The sequence below is a fragment of the Diadema setosum genome, chromosome 3 (genome assembly GCF_964275005.1).
Source record: "Diadema setosum chromosome 3, eeDiaSeto1, whole genome shotgun sequence".
NCBI classification, from domain to species: Eukaryota; Metazoa; Echinodermata; class Echinoidea; order Diadematoida; family Diadematidae; genus Diadema; species Diadema setosum.
The window spans coordinates 37,565,453-37,592,612 of record NC_092687.1 but is presented as its reverse complement, the minus strand read 5'-3'; the positions used below and the strand labels follow the sequence as shown (position 1 = coordinate 37,592,612).

Here is a 27,160-nt window from a genome sequence, read left to right as displayed (position 1 = left end):
ACGTTATGGAAGCGAGTACATTAGTATCTGGACTTCCAGCCAATACTCAACAAGGGGTATGTCTTAATTGCCGCTGAAGGTATGAATTTAATTTGTGCATCACCACTGAAGCACTATCAGAAGAGGTTTAGCGAGTATTCATCTTATATTGTTGATATTTGGGTTCTGACCCATTTCAGAAGAGGTTTCAAAGATAAAATAATTCTGTTTGATCAGGTAGATACACAAGGTCTGTCACCAAAAGGAATTGAACGGTCAAGAAGGGATAAGGAAAATGAAGATTCTGACACAGCAGTTAGACAGAATACATTACATGTACAAAATGTGTACTTCCATCAAATCGGCCAAATTTTTTACGTTTGCATGAACGAGCATGCTCTTTTCAGATACCTATCAAGAAAAATTGTGGACCTTGTGAAAAGTAAGATGAGCAGATTGTTATAACACCGGGGGGTTTCATGTTGGCCTATACTCAACACCAGGGTGGTTGAGTGTTGTTACTGGTAACGGGGTCAAATATCATTCACTTATTCATAACCATGAAAGTGATGAAAGTGATACATATGACGAGTTTGTTTGCAAAAACCGATAAGTCCATATTTGTCAAATGGAGATATTTGCGATTAAAGGTCAAGAAAAATAAAGAGAATAATAAAAAAAATTGCTTCTTTTGACCATAACTTCAAAAATGTACCTTTATAATATGTGGTGACCAATATATCATTTTAAAGTTTATTATTTTGTACTTTTTGATAGAGACCCTACTTCAAAATCTTCAAAAATGGACTTATCGATTTTTGCAAACAAACTCTTCATATATATTTTAAATGACGGACTATTGTGTATGATACTGCTTGTACACATGTACTGATACTGTAAAAGTGGATATATTTTCGCGCGACTAATTTTTCGCGCTTGGCCAGATAAAAAGAGCTTCGCGTGTGGAATCAAGACATCACGCACAGGAACATTATAGCCATGTCTACACCTATCCAAAAACTTGTAGTTATACTAACTACGAGCGCAAAAATGCGTTCCCCTAACCACGACAAAACTTCGATGCCGTTCACACCTACATGCAGTTAGCAAAACCTCGAGGTAAAGATAACTACGAGAGAAAATAAAGGGCGCCTAGTTTGCACATAGGGTTGCACACTATTGTGGAAAAAACTGTGCGTCGTGGTTAACAAAACTCCGTTCACATCTGTCATAGTTTAAGCGCGCTGCCACAGCGCGCTTAAACTACGCGCTTAAACCACGACAACACCCTAAGATATCTTGTGGTGTTGTCGTGGTGTCTTCGCCTTAAGGTTTTGTCGTGGTTTTCTAAACTACATGCGTCTACATCTACGCTAACTTGGAGTTTAGTGCCTCGTAGTTTACAAAACCTCGAGGTTTAGAAAACCTTAAGGTAAAGGGACCTAGGTGTGAACCTCACTTATAATGGCAAGCAAAAAATATTCGCGTGCTTTTACTTTGAAGCTAGTTTCTGGTTGCGCGAAATGCGCGAAAATGTCCACGTTTACAGTACCTTGTGTATTCAGTTGACAGAGATGTTGGGATGATTACAGGGCTGCCAACATTGGAAACTACTTGAGAGTGAGACTCCCATAGGCCAATGCTATAATTTTGGACATTTCAGATAAGATTGTATACAGTATAATGGTAAAGTTGGGGATGAAAGAGTTCTTCCAGTCACATATAAACACGGGTCCTCAAGGATCTACACGGTGATCCGGGGAGATTCGAGATAGTTGCGACCTCGATGGAGTGTCGACGAGCGTTGATATGACTGTACACACGGTATCAATACGGCAGGTACACGGATAAGGCCGGAGGTGCGCGGCGTCTGAACGGACAAACACAGCATCTACACGGATCAACACAGCAGCTACACGGCAGCCACACGGACCATCACGGATTACTCTGCCAACACGGCAATCCTCGGATGACGCCGGATGTTTTTGATCCCCAAAAGTTGCCGTGTTGGCCTCCCGGATGTCCCCGGATCTACACGGACATACATGGATGTCCAAGGATGTCTAATGTCCCAGTCACATAGACATCCCGGATCACCCCGGATCTGATCCGGAGTGATCTGGGGAGAGATGCGTGTTGACGCCTTGGACATCCAGTGGAATTCTGATTATTGTAACCACGAAATGCTCTCAGCCTTTGATGTTTTGGTCAGTCTGCATACGTCTATTCACAATAAACCACTCAATAAACATAAGTTTAATCATCTAAAAGATACCTCGTACGGCGCGCTTCCTACTGCTTACTTCACTCTAAAAACACAAATGTTGAATTAGCATTTAAAAGGGCCGAGGAGTGACAACATTTTCAAAGTGTTGATTTTCCTGCTAGATTCAACATTCAAAATGTTATTTTAAAAGTTGGATGCAACACTTCAAAAATGCTGTCACTCCTCGGCCCTTTTAAATGTTGATTCAACATTTGCGTTTTTAGAGTGTTGCACCGGCACTCACCTAGTCCACTGCCTGGACTGCCTTCGTATTCGGCGTGCACACTAGCTGCTAGCATCACGCGGAAGTACCGTCGTTGAGGGCGTGTAGTATAAGGAGAGACCCCCCGATATTTTCGGGGGCAGCAATTTGTGGACTCGCGCGATGCGTGGACTGTCGCGATCAAGAAGACTTCGCGCTACCGCCAATGAGGGCGTATAAGAGAGTGAGAAAAAAGAAAAGAGTCCCGTATCGGGACTAGCACTCACCCTACTCTCATGTACCTATATTATCGCAATGCAATGCCCGAATAGCGGACAACCTGACTTCTTTTTCGCTAAGTACACATATATATATATATATAATGTATGCTTTATACGTGCGGTTTTGTGTGTGTGTGTGTGTGTGTGTGTGTGTGTGTGTGTGTGTGTGTGTGTGTGTGCATGAAACAATAATTATTAATCTACTGACATCTAAATGTTATTCAGAAATTATAATGAACACTTCGTTTCTTAACCCTATTTTAACCGGGGGGGGGGGGTCAAAATGACCCCCCCCCCCTCGACATTTCGCGCCCGTACGATTCCGCAACGCGCTAAGATTTTGCAACGTCGTTTCATGACTTTTTTCATTGAAGTCTCCCGCATATTTTGAGATCAAATTTGCGACGTCCGGGTACACCGTTCTGAAGTTACGCAATGTTTTCAATATACGCATGTCAACCCGAAAACAGCTAAAATTTCTTGTTTATGTGCCTTTTCCTGCTGTGTTGGTTGTTGTCATTCAAATCAGTTAAGCCTCTCTAGAGTGTACCCCTTTTCGTACCCTAAGACTTCGGAACGCGTGAACAGCTGGCTTGTTGTATTCCCCTCAGTGCTATACTGGCTGGTAATTCTAATTCTAATTCCAATTCTTCTTTGAATGTTAGTACTTCCCTTGTGAAAAAGTACTGCAGTAGTACTGCAGTACAAGTACTGCAGTACTACTGCAGTACACGTACTGCAGTAGTACTGCAGTACTAGTACTGCAGAAGTACTGTAGTAAATTGGACACTTTACTGCAGTACTAGTACTGCAGTACTGCAGTACTGCAGTACTACCTCACTTCTTCCTTGCAGTACTAGTACTGCGTACTGCAGTACTGGTACTGCAGTACCAGTAGGCCTATTGCAGTACCAGTACTACACAGCAGTACTACTGCAGTACTGGGTACTGCAGTACCACTGCAGTACTACTGCAGTACCAGCACTGCAGTAGTACTGCAGTACCAGCACTGCAGTAGTACTGCAGTACCACTGCAGTACCAGTACTGCAGTAGTACCGTAGTACTGCAGTACCATTGCAGTACTGGTACTGCAGTAGTACCAGTACTACAGTAGTACTGCAGTACCACTGCTGGTAATTCTAATTCTAATTCCAATTCTTCTTTGAATGTTAGTACTTAAAATATGTTCACTCTTTAGGTTTACCGTATCTCCTCCGAGGACTCGCATGTCGAGTTGTTCTCTTTTCACCATTATTCAAATCATATTATTACACTATTGTCAACATGGTTAAATCAACTGTTCTTACATCTGCAGAATGTGGTTGTCTGTATATCACTATTAATGTATTGAGAAAATTCTGCTAGTGCCCCAGGTATTTTTGCCTTTCATTTTTGTTTCTCTTTATTTTGGTCCTACGTTGCATCCGTGCTCCTCATCTTTACACTCTGTTCAGAATTTGGGACCTACGCTTAACAAGCTCGCTTGCTTTTAAGTAGGTTCCATCATATTTCTTTAGCGTTATACACAGAACCAAACGTACGATGATTGACCGCTATATGTTTTACATGCTTACATTAATTTACTGTACATCCAAGCCAGATATTATGATTCACTATGTTTTTATTATATTTGATGTACATTCCTTCATTGAGAAGTATGAAAATAAATTGAATTGAAATTGAATAAAATATCTCCATTTGGCAAATTTGGCAAAAAATTCATGATTTCATGTGCAAGTCCAGTGCAAATTGTGTGGGTTTTTTTTTTATTGATAAACATTAGATTATTTCAACTTTTTAACATTGAAATTAATCAATTCTAATGTAGATAAGCTTGGAAAAGTGCCTGCGACAAATTTTTGGCAAAAAACAATAGAAAAAAACAAAAGGTCGAAAAAACAGTAAAATACATAAGCAATTAACAAAATAAAAAACAAAAGAAACTGATTTTGATTGCGCTATTTTTTATAAGAAAATTGTTTGATGTGTCATGAGGAACTTTGACACAAATATTTAGCAATCCTTCATTCTTTTTGATGGAGTTATAGGTGAAAATATGATTTCATGCGTAAATTTGCATAATTAATTTATTAAAAAATATAAAATTAACATTTTTCTATAGGGTGACCATGTTATCTTCTAGTTGACATCTAGCTCTATGTTCAGGCAAAATTTTGCGGCGAACGCGTAATCGGCGGTCGAGATCTGAAGGGGGGGGGGGTCAAATAGCCCAGTTAAAATAGGGTTAATCAACGGTTAGACAGAAATGAAATTTGAGTGCAGTCGATTACACCATTGTAAGTACACTGCATCTCCAGTAATGCACTCCGACATGTGCATTACAAATCGTGATAGTGGTGGAGGACATTGCTTTCATAATGTACTCACACATCCATGTACCATATGCGGAGCGAAAATGTATACAGCTGTACATGTATTCGCAATATACATTTTAAAAACTTAAATGGAGTTAAAAGAAATATGCATCTAGCGCATGAATTCAAATTGGTTTTCTTGAAATTGTGTAATTTTTCAGTGCATAAAATAAATACACGATTGCTTGGTTGAACAGTGCATTGACAATGTGTAAACTTCATCATTCTAGAGGACAAGCACTCTAATGATTTGTTCTAGAGTCTGCTGGAGTTCACGGTAATATCTTTTCTTCTCTAGATTATGTAGGGATTTATTTTGAACCATTAATTATAAGTGTATTCCCCCTTCTGTTATAACATGTACCACCCCTCTACACACCATTACATCAACCAAGACCACATCCATACTCACATCCACATGCATCCACGCACCCACCTTTTCACAGAAACACCACATATCACATGACATTTTCCTGCTCTTTCACTTCTCACCTATTGGTCCCTGTAATACTGAAAACATGCCCAAATCACCCAAGCCTACACATCATTTACATATTATGAATATTTAGTTTTAACCTTTGTTTCCTATTTGCATGTTTTGTCATGTTGATTTTGGATATGAATATTTATGTTAAATGTATGTAAACCCGTGCCAAATTGTGTGAAGAAAAAACTGGCTACGAGTCAGTTAGCCAGGGGCCTCCTTCCAAGTAACACGTGTGTGCTGCCCTAGTCTGCTTTTGGTGTGATGAGTGCTAGAGAGCTAAGCGAACCCGATATGCACAAAATCACCCACACACTCATGATCCCTTTACAGGAATGACAAAGGTGAATGAAATACAACAAAACAGTTCTCTCTGTAATTTTTATGCCATTTTAATGTTTTTGCTGTCATTGTCTACACAATCTTTGCAACACAAGATGACAAAATGCTGCAAGATGCTTGAAGAATCATAACCCCAAACTAGGCCCAGTGAAGAGACAGCTTCTCCAACTGCAATGGTCCCAGGCTATTCCTATAAAGACAAAGAAAGAACAAAAGAAAGAATAGATATCATTATGAAGATGACTGAACATGAGGTTGCGCAATGCCATCATGAGTTTCCCATACAATGTGCTCCCATTATAACAAACAATTGGAGCAGTAAATTGTTACAAGATAGTAAAATTTCAGGTCACGAAATACAGTAGACTCCCGTTATGACAAAGTTCTTGGGATCGACAGTTTACTGTTGTATACTGAAATTTAATTATAATTGAACAAAAAAGCGGATAGTGTAGCAGCCTGAATTTCTAGTTCATTGTAACCGCAATTTCATTATAACAGTGTTCATTATAACGGGAGTGCAATTTATCTATACAGCGTAATAACAATAATAATAATAATAATAATAATAATAATAATAATAATGATAATAACAAAAATAATAATCATAATAATCATAATCATAATCATAATTTCAATAATGACAAATGTAACTTATATTAAGCCAAATCCATGCTGTAGAGTGGTCACGGCAAATTTATCATATACATGTATTCTATTTGTTCAGCTTCAATGAAATTTCAATAAAGCCAAAGAAATCTGCCAGTCTCAAGGACTTAGTTTAATGGGAGTCGCCTGTATTCCTGTTTAAGACTTTTAATATATTATAGAATACATTGTATTACTGCCAAAGCCAAAGTCAGAATCTCTTCAAAGCAATTAAGAATTCCCACAGTAAAAAACAACATTTACAGATTTATCCCAAGCTTTACCAAATGAGTTTCATTTTCATTACACCTTTGCCTTTCATAAAAATATGTGAACGAAAAAAAGATAAAAAAGAAAGAGAAGGAACTGTGCAACTATCAGCATATAACCTTTATATCAAAGTGTGTCATTGAGTCACAAAACACTACACTACACTGTAACTGTAATTCTAAATTACAGACAACACACATTTGTTAATTTTTTTTCATGTTTTTGTTTTTTTGTTTGTTTTTTTAAAGGTGGGGTGAAAAGTGAGAGATGCAGCAAACAGTAAGTAATTTTTCAGGTGAAGGAGAGTTCTATATTTTGATCGAACCGTGCTTCCTCAGTCTTTTGTTCAAATTAATGAAATTCTTGCATCAAGTTGTTTTTATTGCAACTGACTGCTCTACATGGATGTAATTTGAATAATTACACAGTACCCACTGCATACAATAAGGATTAGAACCAGCGATGGCCGTCGGGCAAAAGCTCGGTGGTCTAGTGGATAAGATGCCTGTCCATGCAGTGATCAGGGCGTTGTAGGTTTGAATCCTACTCGAGTATGCATGCCCATGATTCTTTATGATAGCTACCAAAACACTGACTAATTCGGTGCTTATTTTCGTTCAATATATAGTGCAATTTGACGATCAGTTGCAAAGAACTAATGAGACAAGGAAAGACATTCTGACATTGGAAGTCATAGCTGCAATGGCAGTATCTCTTGCACATCTTGCACTTACATCTGGGATTTCGATCTCGCCGTCATTGATCTTGTCGATGACGTCGTGGGGGTGCTGCTTGTCGATGGTGCAGCCGATGGACTGGGCAGTCCCCAGCACCTCCTTGACTGTGCCCTCCAGCTTGCAGGCCATGGAGCGCTCCCGCATCGTCCTGGCGATATCGAGGATGTCGTCCATGGTGATGTTACCGCTGTGGGAGACTGGGGAGGGGGTTGGGGGAGAGGAAACAATGGAATTCATGGCATCAAATAATATACAGATGAGAATTCAAAAGCCACTTGCCGCTATAAAATAAAAGGATACCCTGTTACTGTTTAACAAGACTGTGGGACTGCTGGTTTTACCTCATTACTGGTATACAACAATGTACTGGTACCTTGTTACAAACAAGAGACTAGCTAGATATAGTAATGGAAAATTGAGACTCCCTAATTCACCTCATTTAAAGTGGTAGCTCGTTCTCAACAATGTGTGTATTTTAATGCAGTTTCTTTGTGCAGTAGAACCCCATCAAAACAAGGTCAGATATAGCGCGATACTTGATAAAAGGAAGATAATTTTGAAGGTCCCAATCTTTAGTATTCTTTTGCTTAAATTACTGACATAGCAATAAGTGATGTAACCAGGGAACTAGTAACCAACTATCCAGTAATCCACCCTCAGTTTACAACCACACACATCCCACTTCCTGTGTCCACACATGTAGCCCTGTAAACCAATGACTCTTGGTCATAAACTGAGCACTGCAACTGAAGAATCGCACGGCTCTGTTAATTTTGTAAAATGCTGGCAGTAAGACACAGCTCTTGAATAAATAATTTCACATCCTGAATACCAGTCAAACAAGTCATACATGGTCTACCTCTCGCACTTGTCCTCATACACCTTACCCATCACTCTGCACGAAAATAAACATCAGGATTCACTGCCTGGAATAACCAATGGGAACTAAGACCCCGTTTACAGTGCGGAGCTGGGCCGAGCCGCGGCCGAGCCCCGCAATTTTGTCCACTTACACTGCAGGGCTCGGCCGCGCTTTTAATTCAAACCTTTCAATATTTTGTCGTAGTGGCACTCTGCTTGTAAACAAATGCAATTTGGTATAGTCTGGTTTTCAGACCCTTTACCAACTGGATTCCGTGGAAACAAAGTCGCCATTTGGGCAAAGGCCTTTGCCGAAGGAAAAATCTTTTGCAGGACAAAAACCACCTTAAACTATACTATCTTTCGACGTTGAGGGGGCCGGGGAATATCCTGAATAGCGAAATACTATGGGCAGAGGGTTTGGAAGCCAGACTAAAATTGGCCGCGCATTTGGCCCAGTTTGCGTTTACACTGAGAAAAGGCCGGGCTCGGCCGTGGCCGAGACCACCTCCAGAGCGAGGCCAAATGCGAGGCCAATTTTGGCCCCGCATTTGGCCTTTTGCGCGTTTACACTGAAGCGGGGCTGGGCCAAGCCGCGGCTGAGCCTCGCACTGTAAACGGGGTCTAATAGTAATGTGGGGATGTACTAATTATGTAGAGACATCAGCAACAGAGGGGCGCCCCCATGTGGCAGGCACCTCTCTGCTTGCTGTTCACAGGTGAGTTGATGAAAATGAGAACGTCACAAATTACTCAAGAATTTCAGTGCTTAGATGTTATGGTGCTGTATTATCAGTATTGGTAATTGATATGAAGAGTTTTAAGGGCCAAACAGGCATATTATGTGGAGTGAGAGTGTTTGTCAGAATTTACATGAAGCCATTCTATTTGTCTCTGGTTGATGGTGGTTTTGTTCAGTGGCACTGAATGCACGGTAACTTATGTATGTACGTACCTGTGCTAAGTCGGTCTACGGACGTGTGTTGTGTGTACGGGCGTATGTAGTTAATTGCGGCTGCCGTAGTCTTGTGCGCACAATGTATTCGTAGTGCAGTAGTACAATGCAAGGGCTGCAGGCCTGCGTAGGTTTGTGTACGTGACCAATTACGGTACTGAACAGTGTATTATGTAGCGCTGTGTAACAGTATAGGGCGTTTAGCGTGATCTGTGTACTCTGGTATTACATGGTGCTGTGTAGTATGGGGCACCTATAATAGTGTGATAAGATGCTGAGTTGATGGTTTTTGATGGAAGCTATTTACCTATACTACATTTTGGTAATGCATTTAAGGTGGAAGAGTTTAGAGATAGAGTCAGAGATGTGCAGTGTAGGTACAATGTTGTGGGTTTATGATGTAATACCACTGAGATTGTAAGAGGGAATATTATTCCTTTTGCTCTCCCTAATAGAGTAAGATTCTGTATTGATAGGAGGGACTAGGGTATCTTGTGTGTCGTCTAGCAAGAGATTTAAGAAGCTACCTGAGTATTGATCATAATAGTTTTGACACACATAATGGAGGAGTTAAGAATACAGGTGTATTGCACTGCCGTTACCATCATTTAAGGTTTGTTATGCTGAGGTATTGTGTAGATTTGCATTTGTTTTTTATAGTTGGTGTACCCTGTGATCTAAAGTTGTAAGATCCGCAGTAGTTTGGTATAATGTAATTTTTTCAACATTATTATACCCCCATCTTATCTTGCTGACATTCCAGATTTGATGTCGTGGGACCTATATGGATCAGATGTGTGATTGTAATTGTTTTGAGTAGGGATAAGTGATTTGACTGTGACGAAGTGATCTGTAGATGTTAGGAATGGTTGGTGGAAGAGAGGATTTATCCATATGATATCGCGTGACTTTTATCTAAGAGCAAAGGTGATTTTATAGAAGGGTTATGTGGAAGTGTTAATAATGGATGCATTCAGGCTCTGGTTAACTGTTCAGCAATTCAAATCAGTGAAGAGAGAACTGCTGTCTCATTTGTTTTTATTATCCAAACAAAATAGCATAGTTTGAGTCAGATCTTTGCTGGACTCTAAAACAAAGGAGGTATTATTCTTTTCACATAATAATGATGAATAAGATATGTATTGTATATGTATATGCAAGGACTGGTAGTCACACATGTAAAAAGCTTTATTCTACTATATGGGGTCTGACATTACACTAACAGAGTGGACATGACACTGGCTGCTTATCATGAAGTGTGGAGAGTATGATTTTATTCCATAGAGTAAGCCCTTTATGTGAATAGACATCACAGTGTTGCAACTCATAAGTTTTAAAAAGCAGATATTGTTACAACACATTTACATTGTATCAAATGGTTCCACAACATTTGTACCCAGCCATTTACAGTCTGTTTAATGTATTATAAATGGTTTTTAACAGTCATGATAAGTGAAATATCACACACAGAGAGATTTATGTCACATACAGCTGATTATATGGCAGATGCTTTCACTAGTTATGATACTATTATTGATACTCCATTGTGGATTTATATAGCTATAGAGACAATAACTCACTTGGTATCTGTGTGTTATAATGAATGAGTTGTTTTGGTGTTAAACATGTGCGGACTTGATGATGTGCACATATAGTGTTTCAAGGGTTCTCCTAAAGTACATTTTAGGAGCTGTAATTGTGTTGTGACTATATTATGAGTTAATAAAAGTGACCTCTCTGCTTGCTGTTCACAGGACTCCTGTCTAGTGTTTGTCTTCATTGACTGCACGACCTCCCACCCGAACCCGCGTGCCGAATAACCATCTCCATCATAGACACACATACACACCCACACCGTCTTCACATCATCTCGCCCTTCTCCACATTTCTCTCTCTCATTCCGCGCCCCCATTCGGCCCCCTCCCTACAACTGGCGACGAGGATGGGATGGGAGGATACAGCATAGTTGGAAGTCACTACACTGAGAGGACTTGGGCTGAGTTAATGCGGCCTGGATGCTCCTAGACGGCTTAGTGAAAGATGCAGCGGGAAGTATAGGACATAAAGGGGGAGTTCCAGTGGGGTCCTTCCTGAAGATTGGGTGGCGATGTGCTCCTTGGCGTCTAGGACGGGTAGACAGGAAGAACTGGTGGTGAAGGGGATCCAGAGATGGACAGGAGGTGGTTCCAGGTAGCTGCAGGACTGTTTGCGGATGACGAGGTGGTGATGTAGAGGACTCGAAGTTCAGCTGCAGTGGATGAAGTAGCGGCAGACAGGCAATTTCGAGTAGACGGATGTGAATTTGAACTGGTGCAGTCCGACATTATTAGATACTAGAAGGGATGATGTAATTGATATTATCCCTGTTTGGACTGGTAGATAGCCTGTTTAGGTAGTTTTTATCACCTTTCATGGAGAAGGGACATGGTGTGATTTGAGGTTGATGTAACCTGCAGAGCTAGTAGACGTTTTTGTGTGATTTACATACAATTTTGCCCTATTATGTGTGGATAGAGTTATTACCGGATTTAAGGGCAAGGGTAAATAGGTAATTGGTCGATGGACTCAGTTTTGTAGTGTCAGTCTTGAGATTTAAACTATTTGGTACGGTATCGATACGGAGTGTACAGAGTATTGCAGACACTGCGAGTATACACACAGGATTTTTTATGAATGTGGGACTGACTGTAGTGATTATACTGTGAAGGGCTATTGAAGTTAGAACTGTCAAGTTTTGGGCAGGTTTGCTGTTTTCTTAATACATTGTGTATTACTGCACTAGGTCATGAGGTAGTGTTGTACTGCTTTGATGTGGGCATTTGTGCCTGTATTTAAATGCAACCAGCGATATAAGTGTATTGGAACATATTTTTCAAGGCGTATTATTAGTGTCCTTTCCATTCAGTGGAGCGTTAATGTTGGACACCACTCATTAGAATTTGGTTATAGAGCTGGTTTCCTTTATTACTGATCCTTCTCAGATAGGACTGTATCATCTTTTGAGAGCTTCAGTTGTATTTCAGAGATATTTGGCATTTACTTGTATATGCTGACTTCAATAGTGTTTTCGGAGTGTATTCCTTCGTACACACTGATGCCTTACTAGTTTTTCTCTGCAATGTGAGTGGATATTTGAGACATATTGCTTGCATTGTTTTAACTTGTGAGCATATGGTTTAAGTGAAAGCTGTCTGGCTTGGGATATTTGGGATACATTGATATATATTCAGGATATGGCAAAGATGTTATTTTTACAGATTGAAGACGGCCCAGGGGATGTCACAGAATATCCTTTGGAGAAGGAAGGTCATCTCTTGCTGGAAGTGCTACAAGCGGTACATCCTCGTGCAAATGGCCTGGTTTACATGGCAGAGGATGGAAGAAAGAGAAGGACAGTTGCCATACAGGGACATATCCGGCCACCACCTGATGGTTGGGACGACAGAGTGGTGTACTCGCCCTCCACTCCAGCGGCAGAGCAAAATGACGTGAACCAGGAGCTGTCAGACCTGAAGACGCAGATCAGGGAACTGACGATGAGGCCCCCCAAATTGGTGATGGCGCCCGAGAGGAAAATGCCAGTGTTCGATGGGAAAGCAGGAGATGTAGAGGAGTTTATTTCCGGTGTGAAGTCAGCCTTTTCCCGCTATGGGGTGCCGGAGGAGGAACAGGCTTCCTACTTGCTAGACTACATTCGAGGAGTGCCAAAGATGGAGGTGAGGGCCCTGATCAAAGAGGGGAAGCAAGCGGAGGAAATATTGCAATTTCTGAGAGATTCGTACGCAGGTGTGCAAAATCTGGGTGAGCTGCAGCGGCTTTTTCTGGAGCGAAAGCAGAGGAGAGGGGAACCACTTCGTGATTTTGCGGTAGATCTAGAACGGAGGTTCAACAATTTGTGTGGTCGTGAGGCCAAGCTGTACGCTGACCCCAACGGGATCCTAGTCGAACAGTTCATTGAAGGATTAGAGGACCCTGTCCTGCGAAGTGCTTGCAGGGATCGGTATGAGCGGGATGGTAACACAAACTTCAGGGTCTTACGTGAGTTTGCCATCCGTAGGTCAGGGCAAGAGGAGTGTCGCACACAAGGCCACGAGGGTGCACGCCAGGCTGCTGTGCGGGCTCGACAGGGGGACGAGCACCCAACTCAACCATCAGACGTCCTCTTGACAATTCAGGAGATGGGTGACAAGATAGTACAAGCCGTCCGAGATGCGATGCCTACGGCCCCCTTGGCACCACCAGCCGCGCGAACGTGGAACCCTCGTGTGAGTCGGCAGAGAGGTGCCTGCTTTTCATGTGGGAATTTTGGACACTTTGCGAGAGACTGTCCCAGTAGAGACTATGGTGGAACACAGTTTCAGCCTGCTGATCAGAGTTGGCAGCATGGATTTCCACAGCCTGGTGCGCCTCATTTCAACGAGTTGTACAGGAACAGGAATTACTCTCCCAATCCACATTGGACCGATGGCAGAGATAGTAGAGGCCAGGATTTTCCCCCGAGAACAGGAATGACATACCTCCAGGGAAGACCAGATGGGAATCGGGGTCATCCTGATTTTGCAGAGCAGAGGGGAAGTTCACAAAGGCAAGACATGCCTAGACATCAACCCGATTCCAGTAGACAGGAAGCCCCCCAGGCATCCCCTACCCCAAATTCCCAGAAGAATGTGAGTCCAACAGATCATGCAGGTGGTGGAACCACCAGACAAGGGAGTCCCTCCACAGGACCACATGGATCAGGTGCCCCAGTCGGACGTATGTCAGAGGTAGAGGTGGTCCCCAACGGTACTAGAGGAGATGACGGCTTTGTGTCCAGGGCCATTGGAGAGTGCTACTCGGTTGACGTTGAGTTTGGGGGTGTCACCGTGCCCTGTCTCCTGGATCCCGGCTCCCAAGTAACTACCATAGGAGAGACGTACTTCAAAGAAAAGTTAGAACCAGTGGGCATTCAGATGAAGGACGTCCCAGTGTCCTTCTCCTTGGTCTCCGCAAGTGGGGATGATATCCCATATGTGGGGTGTTTTGAGGTCGATGTCAAGGTGTTGGGACATCCGATCGCAGCCAGGATTGTCTTGGTGTTGAAAGATGACATGGCCATGAGGCGTGGTCAGAGTTCCATGCAAGGGATACTAGGAATGAACGTACTGCAGGAGGTGTGGAGTCAGTTAGTAGGTGTCGGGCAGGAACACATGAGCAAGATACTCTGGCCCACCCCAGATCCAGTATGGCAAGAGGTACTACAAGCTATTCATACCCGACAGAGGGAGGATCAGGATAAGGCAAACAACCAAAGAGACCTTCTTGAAAAGCATCATGATGCCTTTTCTCATGGTGACATGGACTTCGGTTACACTGAGCGTATCACTCATCGCATAGAGACTGGTGGTGCGTCACCGATCAGGCAGAGACACGGGCCCGGTAAGCAGAACCAAGCCCCCGATGCCCTATCCCGTCTGGATCCTCCTGAGGAAGAAGGACAGATGATTGTGAGTAGTGACACAATCCGTGCCCAGTTTGACTTAGTTTCTCAAGGAACAGATATACCAGTTGTTTTGAGTACCTGCATTGAGGAGAGACGTCTAGGTGGAGAAGCGTGCATGCCTGGGTTCTCAGCTGAGTATCTGCAGGAGGCTCAAGAGAGGGATGATCTTGTCAATCAAGTGCGCTCCTTTGTGTCAAGGGGTACACCACCCTCGCGTGAGGAGAAGGGCAGTTGTTTACCGGGAAGTCTGGCTCTCCTGCGAGACTGGAAGAGGCTCTTCATCCGGAATGGTGTTCTTTTGCGGAGGAGGCGCCGCCCGAACGATGGTACAGAGCACCTGCAGGTCATTGCCCCGCAGAGCATTCAAGAGGAGGCTATCACCCGGTTTCATGACGAGGCAGGGCATTTCGGGTTCAGACGTACCTATCGGCTGGTTGGAGACAGGTTCTTCTGGCATGGGATGGAGGAGTCGGTGAAACAATGGTGCGCCAAGTGTAAGCGCTGTGCTGTTAGCAAGCTTCCTGTTTGGAAGGAATGGACACTTCCCACGTGATCTCAGCTTAAGCGGGGAAGTGAAGCAGGGAGCTCACCGTGGTGCGCAGTCGTATGTTTTGGGAGGAGTTGATCTCCCTAAGAAGTTTTATTCGTTTCTGAAGTTTGTCCAGTTTGGATAACATTATATTGGCTATTGTTTATCGCGTAGTTATTGTATTTGTTATTCATGAATTTTGTTGTGGCTGCTGAAGTCCAGAGTATGGTTAGGACTTATGAATGCAAATTTGTGTGCATTCAAATGACAGGATCACAGTGGTATACACTTATTTAAAGTGGGACTCCATGCAACCAGATGGATGTAGTTATTGTGAAAGCCCAAAGTTAAAGCATTTAGCTTATGTTCAGTTGGTTTAACAATGTTCCTTTATTGAAGGAAGCAGCATTGTTTCTTGAAGTGTTTGAATATGTGAGGTACTTAGGCCTACAAGTGGAGTAACTTCACATCCATAGTTATCCCAAAGTACATGTATGTGTACGTACATATATACTTACATAAATGGTCATCAGGGACGATGACCTCTAAGCGGGGAAGAGTTGTGGGGATGTACTAATTATGTAGAGACATCAGCAACAGAGGGGCGCCCCCATGTGGCAGGCACCTCTCTGCTTGCTGTTCACAGGTGAGTTGATGAAAATGAGAACGTCACAAATTACTCAAGAATTTCAGTGCTTAGATGTTATGGTGCTGTATTATCAGTATTGGTAATTGATATGAAGAGTTTTAAGGGCCAAACAGGCATATTATGTGGAGTGAGAGTGTTTGTCAGAATTTACATGAAGCCATTCTATTTGTCTCTGGTTGATGGTGGTTTTGTTCAGTGGCACTGAATGCACGGTAACTTATGTATGTACGTACCTGTGCTAAGTCGGTCTACGGACGTGTGTTGTGTGTACGGGCGTATGTAGTTAATTGCGGCTGCCGTAGTCTTGTGCGCACAATGTATTCGTAGTGCAGTAGTACAATGCAAGGGCTGCAGGCCTGCGTAGGTTTGTGTACGTGACCAATTACGGTACTGAACAGTGTATTATGTAGCGCTGTGTAACAGTATAGGGCGTTTAGCGTGATCTGTGTACTCTGGTATTACATGGTGCTGTGTAGTATGGGGCACCTATAATAGTGTGATAAGATGCTGAGTTGATGGTTTTTGATGGAAGCTATTTACCTATACTACATTTTGGTAATGCATTTAAGGTGGAAGAGTTTAGAGATAGAGTCAGAGATGTGCAGTGTAGGTACAATGTTGTGGGTTTATGATGTAATACCACTGAGATTGTAAGAGGGAATATTATTCCTTTTGCTCTCCCTAATAGAGTAAGATTCTGTATTGATAGGAGGGACTAGGGTATCTTGTGTGTCGTCTAGCAAGAGATTTAAGAAGCTACCTGAGTATTGATCATAATAGTTTTGACACACATAATGGAGGAGTTAAGAATACAGGTGTATTGCACTGCCGTTACCATCATTTAAGGTTTGTTATGCTGAGGTATTGTATAGATTTGCATTTGTTTTTTATAGTTGGTGTACCCTGTGATCTAAAGTTGTAAGATCCGCAGTAGTTTGGTATAATGTAATTTTTTCAACATTATTATACCCCCATCTTATCTTGCTGACATTCCAGATTTGATGTCGTGGGACCTATATGGATCAGATGTGTGATTGTAATTGTTTTGAGTAGGGATAAGTGATTTGACTGTGACGAAGTGATCTGTAGATGTTAGGAATGGTTGGTGGAAGAGAGGATTTATCCATATGATATCGCGTGACTTTTATCTAAGAGCAAAGGTGATTTTATAGAAGGGTTATGTGGAAGTGTTAATAATGGATGCATTCAGGCTCTGGTTAACTGTTCAGCAATTCAAATCAGTGAAGAGAGAACTGCTGTCTCATTTGTTTTTATTATCCAAACAAAATAGCATAGTTTGAGTCAGATCTTTGCTGGACTCTAAAACAAAGGAGGTATTATTCTTTTCACATAATAATGATGAATAAGATATGTATTGTATATGTATATGCAAGGACTGGTAGTCACACATGTAAAAAGCTTTATTCTACTATATGGGGTCTGACATTACACTAACAGAGTGGACATGACACTGGCTGCTTATCATGAAGTGTGGAGAGTATGATTTTATTCCATAGAGTAAGCCCTTTATGTGAATAGACATCACAGTGTTGCAACTCATAAGTTTTAAAAAGCAGATATTGTTACAACACATTTACATTGTATCAAATGGTTCCACAACATTTGTACCCAGCCATTTACAGTCTGTTTAATGTATTATAAATGGTTTTTAACAGTCATGATAAGTGAAATATCACACACAGAGAGATTTATGTCACATACAGCTGATTATATGGCAGATGCTTTCACTAGTTATGATACTATTATTGATACTCCATTGTGGATTTATATAGCTATAGAGACAATAACTCACTTGGTATCTGTGTGTTATAATGAATGAGTTGTTTTGGTGTTAAACATGTGCGGACTTGATGATGTGCACATATAGTGTTTCAAGGGTTCTCCTAAAGTACATTTTAGGAGCTGTAATTGTGTTGTGACTATATTATGAGTTAATAAAAGTGACCTCTCTGCTTGCTGTTCACAGGACTCCTGTCTAGTGTTTGTCTTCATTGACTGCACGACCTCCCACCCGAACCCGCGTGCCGTATAACCATCTCCATCATAGACACACATACACACCCACACCGTCTTCACATCATCTCGCCCTTCTCCATATTTCTCTCTCTCATTCCGCGCCCCCATTCGGCCCCCTCCCTACAGTAATACCATGCTAAACATGGGAATTCACTACCAATTTCAAAAGAGTCCAGCACATAGTCAATCATAAGAAGCTTCCACTTTTACAAACATTTGAAGGAGGTCTAGAATTTTGGCCAGTCACAATTAACTTGTGATATCAATTTAGTATTACAAGTTTTTTTTTGGAATAGAATTTTAGCTTTACCACAATAGGCTGCAGCTCATGTGATGCGGGCAAGTCATGTCTTGGTATCCAATCATCATGCTGGTCGAAACTGACTAGACAGATAGAGTATTTTGACCACTTACTGTTCTTGACCTTCTTCCTGTCCCTGGGGGGCTCCTTGAGGGCCCGGATGATGAGGGAGGAGGCGCTGGGGACGACGCTGACCTTGGCTTGTCGGTTCTGGATGGTCAGCTTGACCGTGATCTTCAGGCCCTTCCAGTCCTGGGTCGCCTTGGCGATGTCATCACCCACCTTCTTGGGGGACTGCGGAGACGATCGAGAAATTAAATGTTCACCCAAAAGTCTAAACTACTGTGTGTCACCAAACATTGAATTTCTGCTACAACTGAATTTTTCTCTCACTGAGTACAATAATCTGCAACCATCAGATACCAGTACACTCAGAAAACAAAACAAATGCAAAAAAAAACAAAAAAACAGAAAAATATATATTTAATATTCCTATGCAATCCTTAAAGGAGAAGGCTAGTAACTGATCAGTGGGAATCAGTGGAAATGCTGGGAGATGATTGTTCCAATCCTTATGGGATTCATTCAAGAGTTCATTGTATATCTATTGTTGTGTGAAAATGATTTGCTTCAGAATGGTCTCATATTCGAGTAATGTGCAGTTTAATGCTTCCAGGTTAGCGTCCCTGGTCAGTGACGGAGCATTAATCTGCACATTACTTGAATATGAGACCGTTCTGAAGCAAATCATTTTCACACAACAATAGATATACAATGAACTCTTGAATGAATCCCATAAGGATTGGAACAATCATCTCCCAGCATTTCCACTGATTCCCACTGATCAGTTACTAGCCTTCCCCTTTAACAGGAAGGAAAAAAGAACAGCACAAAGTATTGAACTAGTCAAAAATCATAATTTATATTATTAGCCATGGACTATGTAACAGTGACTTTGACCAACAAATATAGTCTTGCAGTGAACTCTCTAGAACCCGAAGGTTCCCAAAAATGTCAAGCTCGACTTATGACAGCAGTACGTATATCGTGCAGGAAAACCTCATTACATACAACAAGGACCTAAAAATTTATTCATAATTATCTTCTTATATCAGGTCTTTCAATACATAAGCACACAAACACAAATTAATAAATATAAAGAGTTGGGACCTACAAAATCAACCTCTTATCAAAGAAGGGTTTTCTGTTTGACCTCCAATGATAACTGTATCATCATTGGAGATGAAAACACAGTGAGGCAATCTAGAGATCATGACCATTCACAAAAACGCACATTTTCACACATCCATGGCCCACCAAAACAGCCCAGATTATTGTTATCATCGTTAAAGGGATTATCTATATAGTTTTGGTGGAGACAAAACTATAGGTTTCTAACAATTTTGTTGAGATGACGAGAAATCTCTTATAAAATATGAAAGAACATGCAATTCCAAGAGGAATTCAATGTTTATTTGATGAAAACTAGCTTTGAAATGACCGAGATATCCAAAACAGAGCAATCCTAATAAAAAGTGGGACCAACCTTTTATTATGATCACTTTGTTTTACTTTGTTTTGGGGTATCTCAGCCATTTCAAAAACCAATTTTCATCACATAAACTTTTTATTTCCTCTTAGAATGGTATGCTAATTTACTTTTTTTAAATAATATGTGGTTTCTTGGTATCTCACAAAAAGCTAAAAGCCCAATCCTCATCTCGATCAATCACTATGTCATCCCTTAAAGTGATTTCCAGGAGGGGCAGCCCTGGGCAGTTCAGGAGCTCCTAGGGGGTAAAGTACATTACTCACCAGACCAAGGGGACCAATCTTGGGAGCCAGGGTGGAGGTGGCACCCACTTCTCCTCCTACAGCCCTCAGGCACACTGTGAAGAGAACGGATGTTGTAGTAATGGTAACATGATCATACAAATACAGTCAATCTCATCGCCTGTGCCAATCTAAGCTTCGAAAACCTAAAACTTCATACCATCAAAATAAGGGCAGCGGATTGTAGTCGTGCAAAGAAGACTTTAAAATTAGAGACAATTCACACTAGGAATTAAGTTTAAAAACTGACAAAGTCTGAGAAAATTTTACCCTGGATGGTTATTTATGATGTGATTATTCTCTTGTGTAAGTCAAAATTTATTCAAATTCATGAAATTCTTCCGTCGAGATGTTTTCATTGCAACTGATTGACAAATTGCCCTACATCGACGTAATTTGTCAATCAGTTGCAATGAAAACATCTCGACGGAAGAATTTCATGAATTTGAATAACAAAGCAGTACCCGCTGCATGCTTTAAGGATTAGAACCAACACTTGCTGTCAGGCGAAAGCTCGGTGGTCTAGTGGAGATGACGCCTGTCCGGTGATCAGGAGGTCGTAGGTTCGAATCCTGCCCGAGTATGTACGCCCATGATTTTTTATCATGGCTACTACTAAAACACTGATCAATTCAGTGCTTATTTACGTCGATGTAGGGCAATTTGTCAATCAGTTGCAATGAAAACATCTCGACGGAAGAATTTCATGAATTTGAATAACAAAGCAGTACCCGCTGCATGCTATAAGGATTAGAACCAACACTTGCTGTCGGGCGAAAGCTCGGTGGTCTAGTGGAGATGACGCCTGTCCGGTGATCAGGAGGTCGTAGGTTCGAATCCTGCTCGAGTATGTACGCCCATGATTTTTTATCATGGCTACTACTAAAACACTGATCAATTCAGTGCTTATTTACATCGATGTAGGGCAATTTGTCAATCAGTTGCAAAGTCAAAATTTGTGTTCAAGTCAAAGTTCATGTAAGTCAGTAGATTTTCTCTGGTCTCTTTGGCTTTGACTTATGCATGGTTGCTAAATAAAAGCTGGAAGAACATTCTTATGTCAGCACATTGTACTGGACTCTTGTTGCAACAATGTTCCTAGAACTAGTAAACCACAAGTCAAACTGAAATTCTAACAAATCAGGTGCAGAAATACAGCAAATAAGAAGACTTTTGAACTTTCAAATACATTTGTTTCATAATGAGAGCTTTCTATTCAAGAAGTGTTTCTAATATTAATAAGTATAAAGATTCAACTGTACACTTTAAAGAGAGCAGATATTTGAGTCACAAAAATATGTAAGGTCACATTCTAGATACAGAACTCGATTTGTTGCAATAATTGTATATACTATTACTGGAATACAAAAGAATGCAATTTTAAAGAAACAAATCTTATACCATATATACTCAACATAAAAGTGAAGGTTTATCTCCTAGCGGAAAATGCTTCATCATACAGAAAGAATTAATAGAATTTCACTTTTCAAAATTCTCTTTTCTTTAATTAACACTGTATTTGAGGGTCTACTTTTCCCTGTGCTATAGTTTCCAGTTTTTTCATCACTCAATGCTATTCTTCGAAAGCCTAAAACACCAAACATAGAACCTATAGGTATTACTGAAAATTGTGTTTCCAGTGATTCTAGTCATGAAACAAAGACTTCAAAATTAGAGACAATTCATACTTGAAAGAAATTAAATCCCTTTCAAGACACAATTATGACCATGCATGTGCTCATGCTTACAAATAGTCCTCTAACGTTAGGCCCTACTTTTTATTCATCAGTGTTCATGTTAGATTCCCCTTTTCTTATTTACAACCATTCAATGCAATTACATGACAATAGAAATGTAGATCTAGTATGCAACACGTTAGCCCTATCTACATCATACTTTACAATACGTGGTTAGGTATAGGCCTACTCTGAGACTGGGTAATGAGCTAGCCTGACCAGACCGCTGTGCTGTCGCTTTGCGACAGCGGCTGCGTGTAGTTAGGTAATGAGCCCGCAATGACTGTGTATCAATTTTAATGTCGGTCTCGTCCCCTAAACATGAGTTAGGAAACTATTAGAGTAATCTACATGCAATCCAACCAATATCTGAGTGCTGCACAACATCAACGATTGTCACACCCGACAATCACGATGATCAGTGGTCACTCCGCTCCGACAGGCGACACTGGCACCGTCACTGTTACTGTAACGAACGTTATATACAGTGTATGGCCACGGGGCCCATACCAATGGCAATGCAATGGGGATATTCACCAAACACAACTTTTCCTTCATAATTCAACTCTGCTCTGACTGGTAAGCCTTTCAAGAAACGTTAATGAAAACTTAATTCTGAGAGGGTATCTTTGATGGCTGTAATACAGGAATAAGACTTAAGCACCAAGCTTTCTAACGGCAACACTGTTTGGTGGTGTGGGTTATTGTAAAATGTCTAATGTCCCACGTAGACGTCTATATGTGGGACCACAGTACGGGGTCACCTTAGCGCATGTAGCGACAAGATTTTCAATCCCTATTTCATCATAGATATTGGAAATTACCAATTTTGATTTCGTTGGGATCGAACTTTGGAGGCATGATTCTTTAACTTGAGGTGGATTTTGATCTGAAAATCAAAGTGGTAAGTGTCGGATGAACCCGATTCTGGATACGACCGAAAAGTTGCACAAACCACTTATCCACGTCTCAATCGAAAAGGAAAATTATAGCAGTAAAATGTAGAGCGCCATCTCTTGTCCTATCCACCGACACCATGTACCTGTCATTCTGGCCCACTGATCTCCGAGGGGAGATCAGTGTTCTGGCCCTGTCAACAGTGATGGTAATTCAGCATGTATGATCAGGATGATGAAGACGAAGACAACCATGATGACGATCATACGATGTAAGTGATATCGACGATAACCATGACGAGCATCCGATGGTATTGATGGCGATGGAAATGACGACGAAGATAATGATGACTTATTAGAACAAGCCGCGAAAAAAAAAAGAGAAAAAGAAGATGACGAAAAAAAAAAAAAAAAAGACCGATGCCCCATCCAGGGTTGAAAGAGGGGAAAATGGGAATGTAGGAGAATGGCATCATTTTATTTCATTAATCAGGTTGTACATAGATGGTTATGCAGACCTGCAGAGCTGTGCATAATGACTATAATAATGCTGGCGATAAAAATTAGTGATGGATTAAAGTGGCATCTTGTAAATCACCAGAACCAGAAAATCAAATCTATTTAATCGAGCAATGATTACTGATAAGAAAGAATCATGATCACTCACTGGATTATTGGCCTTTCATTTAAAAAAGAAAATTAGTTCTAGGCCAATTTAAAAAACAAGAATCAATACCCATAAAATGAATAAAGAAAAATATCAATTTGTTCTCATTTATTTTAGGATGGCCAGTCAAAATTTATGCGAGAAAAAAGAAAGAAAGAAAGAAAGAAAGAAAGAAAAATGTGATTTTATAGAGGCAAGGAGAAGAAGATGAGAGAGAGAGAGAGAACCTCAGACAACTCAGAAAGACAGAGATCTAAATCAGCCTCCTTTTCTTCTTTTAACGAAGACTAGTTTTTGTCACCGTTAGTATGTGTGTGTGTGTGTGTGTGTGTGTGTGTTATTTGAACTTGTTTGAACTTTGAATTTTTCGTTATACGACGCTAGCACGCCGTGTTTGTAAGGTATCAATGTTATTCAAGCAAATTGATCATATCTCTCGATTTGAAAAGATACCTAAACGCCATATTCAGCTCGCTGATTTTAGTCAGTGGCGGATCAAGGAATTCCTCAAAGGGGGCGGGGCGCAAAAATCTGGTGCTACTTCCGGGTTTAATCAGCTGACGTACAAGCAGAAAAAAAAATATAGGATTCCGTCCAACTGTTTTCCGTTTCTCAGCCACTTCAATCTGGGTTTCATCGGCTGACAAGCAAGCAAGCAAGCAAACAAACAAAAAAAAAAAAGCTTCGCTAATACAATAATACTAATGATAATGATAATAATAATAATAATAATAATAATAATAATAATAATAATAATAATAATAATAATAATAATAATAATAATAATAATAATAATACAAAATGGGGCGTGCCCCGATGTTGCCCCCCCCCCTCCCCCCCCTCCCCCCCCCCCCTCCCCCGGCCCCAGATCCGCCACTGTTTATAATAGTCAAAGGTGTCATCCAAAAGTGCATGGTTCAGTAATATGCACACCGGCTACACGTCGTCGTCGTTTTTTAATATACCTGTTTTTATGTTTTTCGAGTGCAAATGCTATTCTACATCATCAATTGAAGAGTCCATAATTGCCAAATGGAGATATTTGCGATTAAAGGTCAAGAAAAATAAAGAGAATAATAAGAAAAATTTTGCTTCTTTTGGCCATAACTTCAAAAATGTACCTTTATGTAGTGACCAATATATCATTTAAAAAATATTATTTTGTACTTTATGACAGAGACCATACTCCAAAATCTTCAAAAATGGACTTATCGGTTTTTGCAAACAAACTCTTCAATTGTTTCAAACAGAAGTTGGAGAATAATGGATTTAAACATACAGAAATATCCACGGGCATTTTCGACGCAACATTATGATAAAAAGTTACGGAATTTCACAGTTTCACATGTCACCTTTACGTGCTCTGTGTTATCATTAAATGGTCTTGTATGATTAGTCATCCATTGACCTGAATAGAAATTTTACAGTAATCGTTCGTTATTCCGCAGGTTCGTTATTTTGAAGGTTCATTATTCCAAAGCTTTGTCAATATGAAAATGAAATAAGATTGCTAATTCCGAAGGTTCGTTGCACATTTTTTTTTTTTTTTTTTTTTGTTGTTAATGGATTTCCGGAATAAAGAACTAAACCTCGAAATAACCAAGCTTATATATCATTTTTGGGTCGAGTAAATCCAGCAATAACAATAGACCATAATACCAGTCATGTCAGTGATGTTTGAGGAAGATCGGACAATTCTGTTTAAAAGTTATGAACTTTTACAGCTTTGGTGTTGCCATCGCTGGACAAGAAGACTACAGCATCACAGGACAATGATATAAAAAGATAACCCGGATGAAAAACATCCTCCCCACTAAGTTGTTACTGACACATCATGTTACGGCTAATATTTTTCCTCCAAACCGCCTTCTGAAAGAGGTTAGTCATGACATTGTGTTCTTCCGTTATTAGTGAAATACCAAGGTATGTTGAATTTTCTATACCATATTTTATGCCTCCGCCACGAAGTGGTGCCGGAGGCATTATGTTTTCGGGTTGTCCGTCCGTCCGTCCGCATTCGTTTACGCGATAACTTGAGTAATATTGACTGGAATTTTACCAAACTTGGTCCAAGTATAAAGTATGATGGGGCAATAACTTGATTAGATTTTGGGTGAAATCGGCCAAAGGCCAAAGGTCAAAGGTCAAGGTCAAATCCTAAGATTTATTTGTTTACGTGATAACTCAAAACTGGATGAAGCAGCTTTCACCAAACTTGGTCCAAGGATGATGTATGATTGGGTAATTAGTTGAGTAGATTTTAGTGACATTGGCAAGAGGTCAAAGGTCAAAAGGTCAAGATCAAATGCTAAAAATGTTGCTATTTCCCCCATATCCATGCAATGCCCGAAGGTATTTTCTTGAAACTTAGTGTAGACATGTACTACTCCATAAAGGTTCACCAGAGAGTGTTTCATGTCATAAGGTCAAAGGTCAAAAGGTCAAAGGTTAGGTGAAAATGTTACAATTTCACTTTTCTGGCAAAATGGTTCAATGTATCTTCATGGAACTTGGTACATACTGACTGGCAGGGATTATCTATGGAATTTAGGGGTCATGGGTCAATAGTCAGGGGTCAAAGGTCAAGGTCAACACCTCAAAATTTTACTATTTCCCTCATATACTAGTATATGCAATGCTTGCATTATTATTTTTAAAACTTAATATACATGTATTACCTAATGGAGATTCTCTTAGAAATTTCTCGCCAGAAGGTCAAAGGTCAAAGGTTACGGGTCAAGGCCAGGTTTACATGCAAAAAAAAAAAATTATACTGTAATTACACTCTTTCTTCATGCCTTGTAAATTACTCAATGCATAAACTTATAAAAGGGTCAGTCAGAAGTCAAGTAAAAATCCTCAATTCCCAAATACATGTACCTGCACTCTTTAATAGACAATGCTCAAACCTAGTTCAAGGAAAGTGAACATTCAATATATTTCTGACAAACCTGTAATTTCAATATGTTGCAAGTTATGTGAAACTGTTATCACATATAATGAAGACATTGCACAATACACCTATTGGGAGAATCATGCATTATTGCGGAGGCATCAGTCGCCATATTTTTAGTTTCTTCATATTTTCTTCCTACAGTGATGTCAGGGAATGATGAGTCTTCTTGTCCAGCGATGGTGGCGCCAAAACTTCCAAAATTCATGACTTTTGAACGGATTGTCAGATTCATCCTCAAATTTCTTTGATATGTTCAATAGTGAGACATCCACTCAAACCACATTATTTTGATTATCATATTTGCGTTAATAACTGTCTCCACACCTCCCCTCCAACACACACACACACACACACACACACACACACATACACACACAATCTTGTTTTCACTTTCACTATTCGTGATTGCTTTCGGTAACAAAAACAAACGACAAAAAATGAACACAAAACAAAACGAGAATTCTGTTAGCGATTGCATGTACTTTTAGACTTAAAAATTTTGTTCGGTACGTAAGGATCAAAAACAAACGACAAAAAATGAACACAAAACAAAACGATAATTCTGTTAGCGATTGCATGAACTTTTAGACTTAAAAATTTTGTTCGGTACGTAAGGATTGTTGAAAGAAAAAATGCAATACAAATACGTGTAGATATGTACTAGTGCTTGTGA

The 27,160-nt window shown here is 40.5% G+C and overlaps 1 protein-coding gene across 1 annotated transcript; it reads right to left on the bottom strand.

Annotated features, from left to right (window-relative positions):
- Window positions 1-5,964: 5,964 nt before the first annotated feature.
- On the bottom strand, window positions 5,965-22,971 carry LOC140226367 (large ribosomal subunit protein uL11-like). The gene is made up of 5 exons (XM_072306850.1): window positions 22,793-22,971; window positions 20,215-20,288; window positions 18,513-18,693; window positions 7,583-7,782; window positions 5,965-6,120 (listed from the first exon to the last, which is right to left on the bottom strand). The coding sequence occupies exons 1-5, from the start codon at window positions 22,827-22,829 to the stop codon at window positions 6,115-6,117; spliced, it is 498 nt and encodes a 165-aa protein (XP_072162951.1). The 5' UTR covers window positions 22,830-22,971; the 3' UTR covers window positions 5,965-6,114.
- Window positions 22,972-27,160: the final 4,189 nt, after the last annotated feature.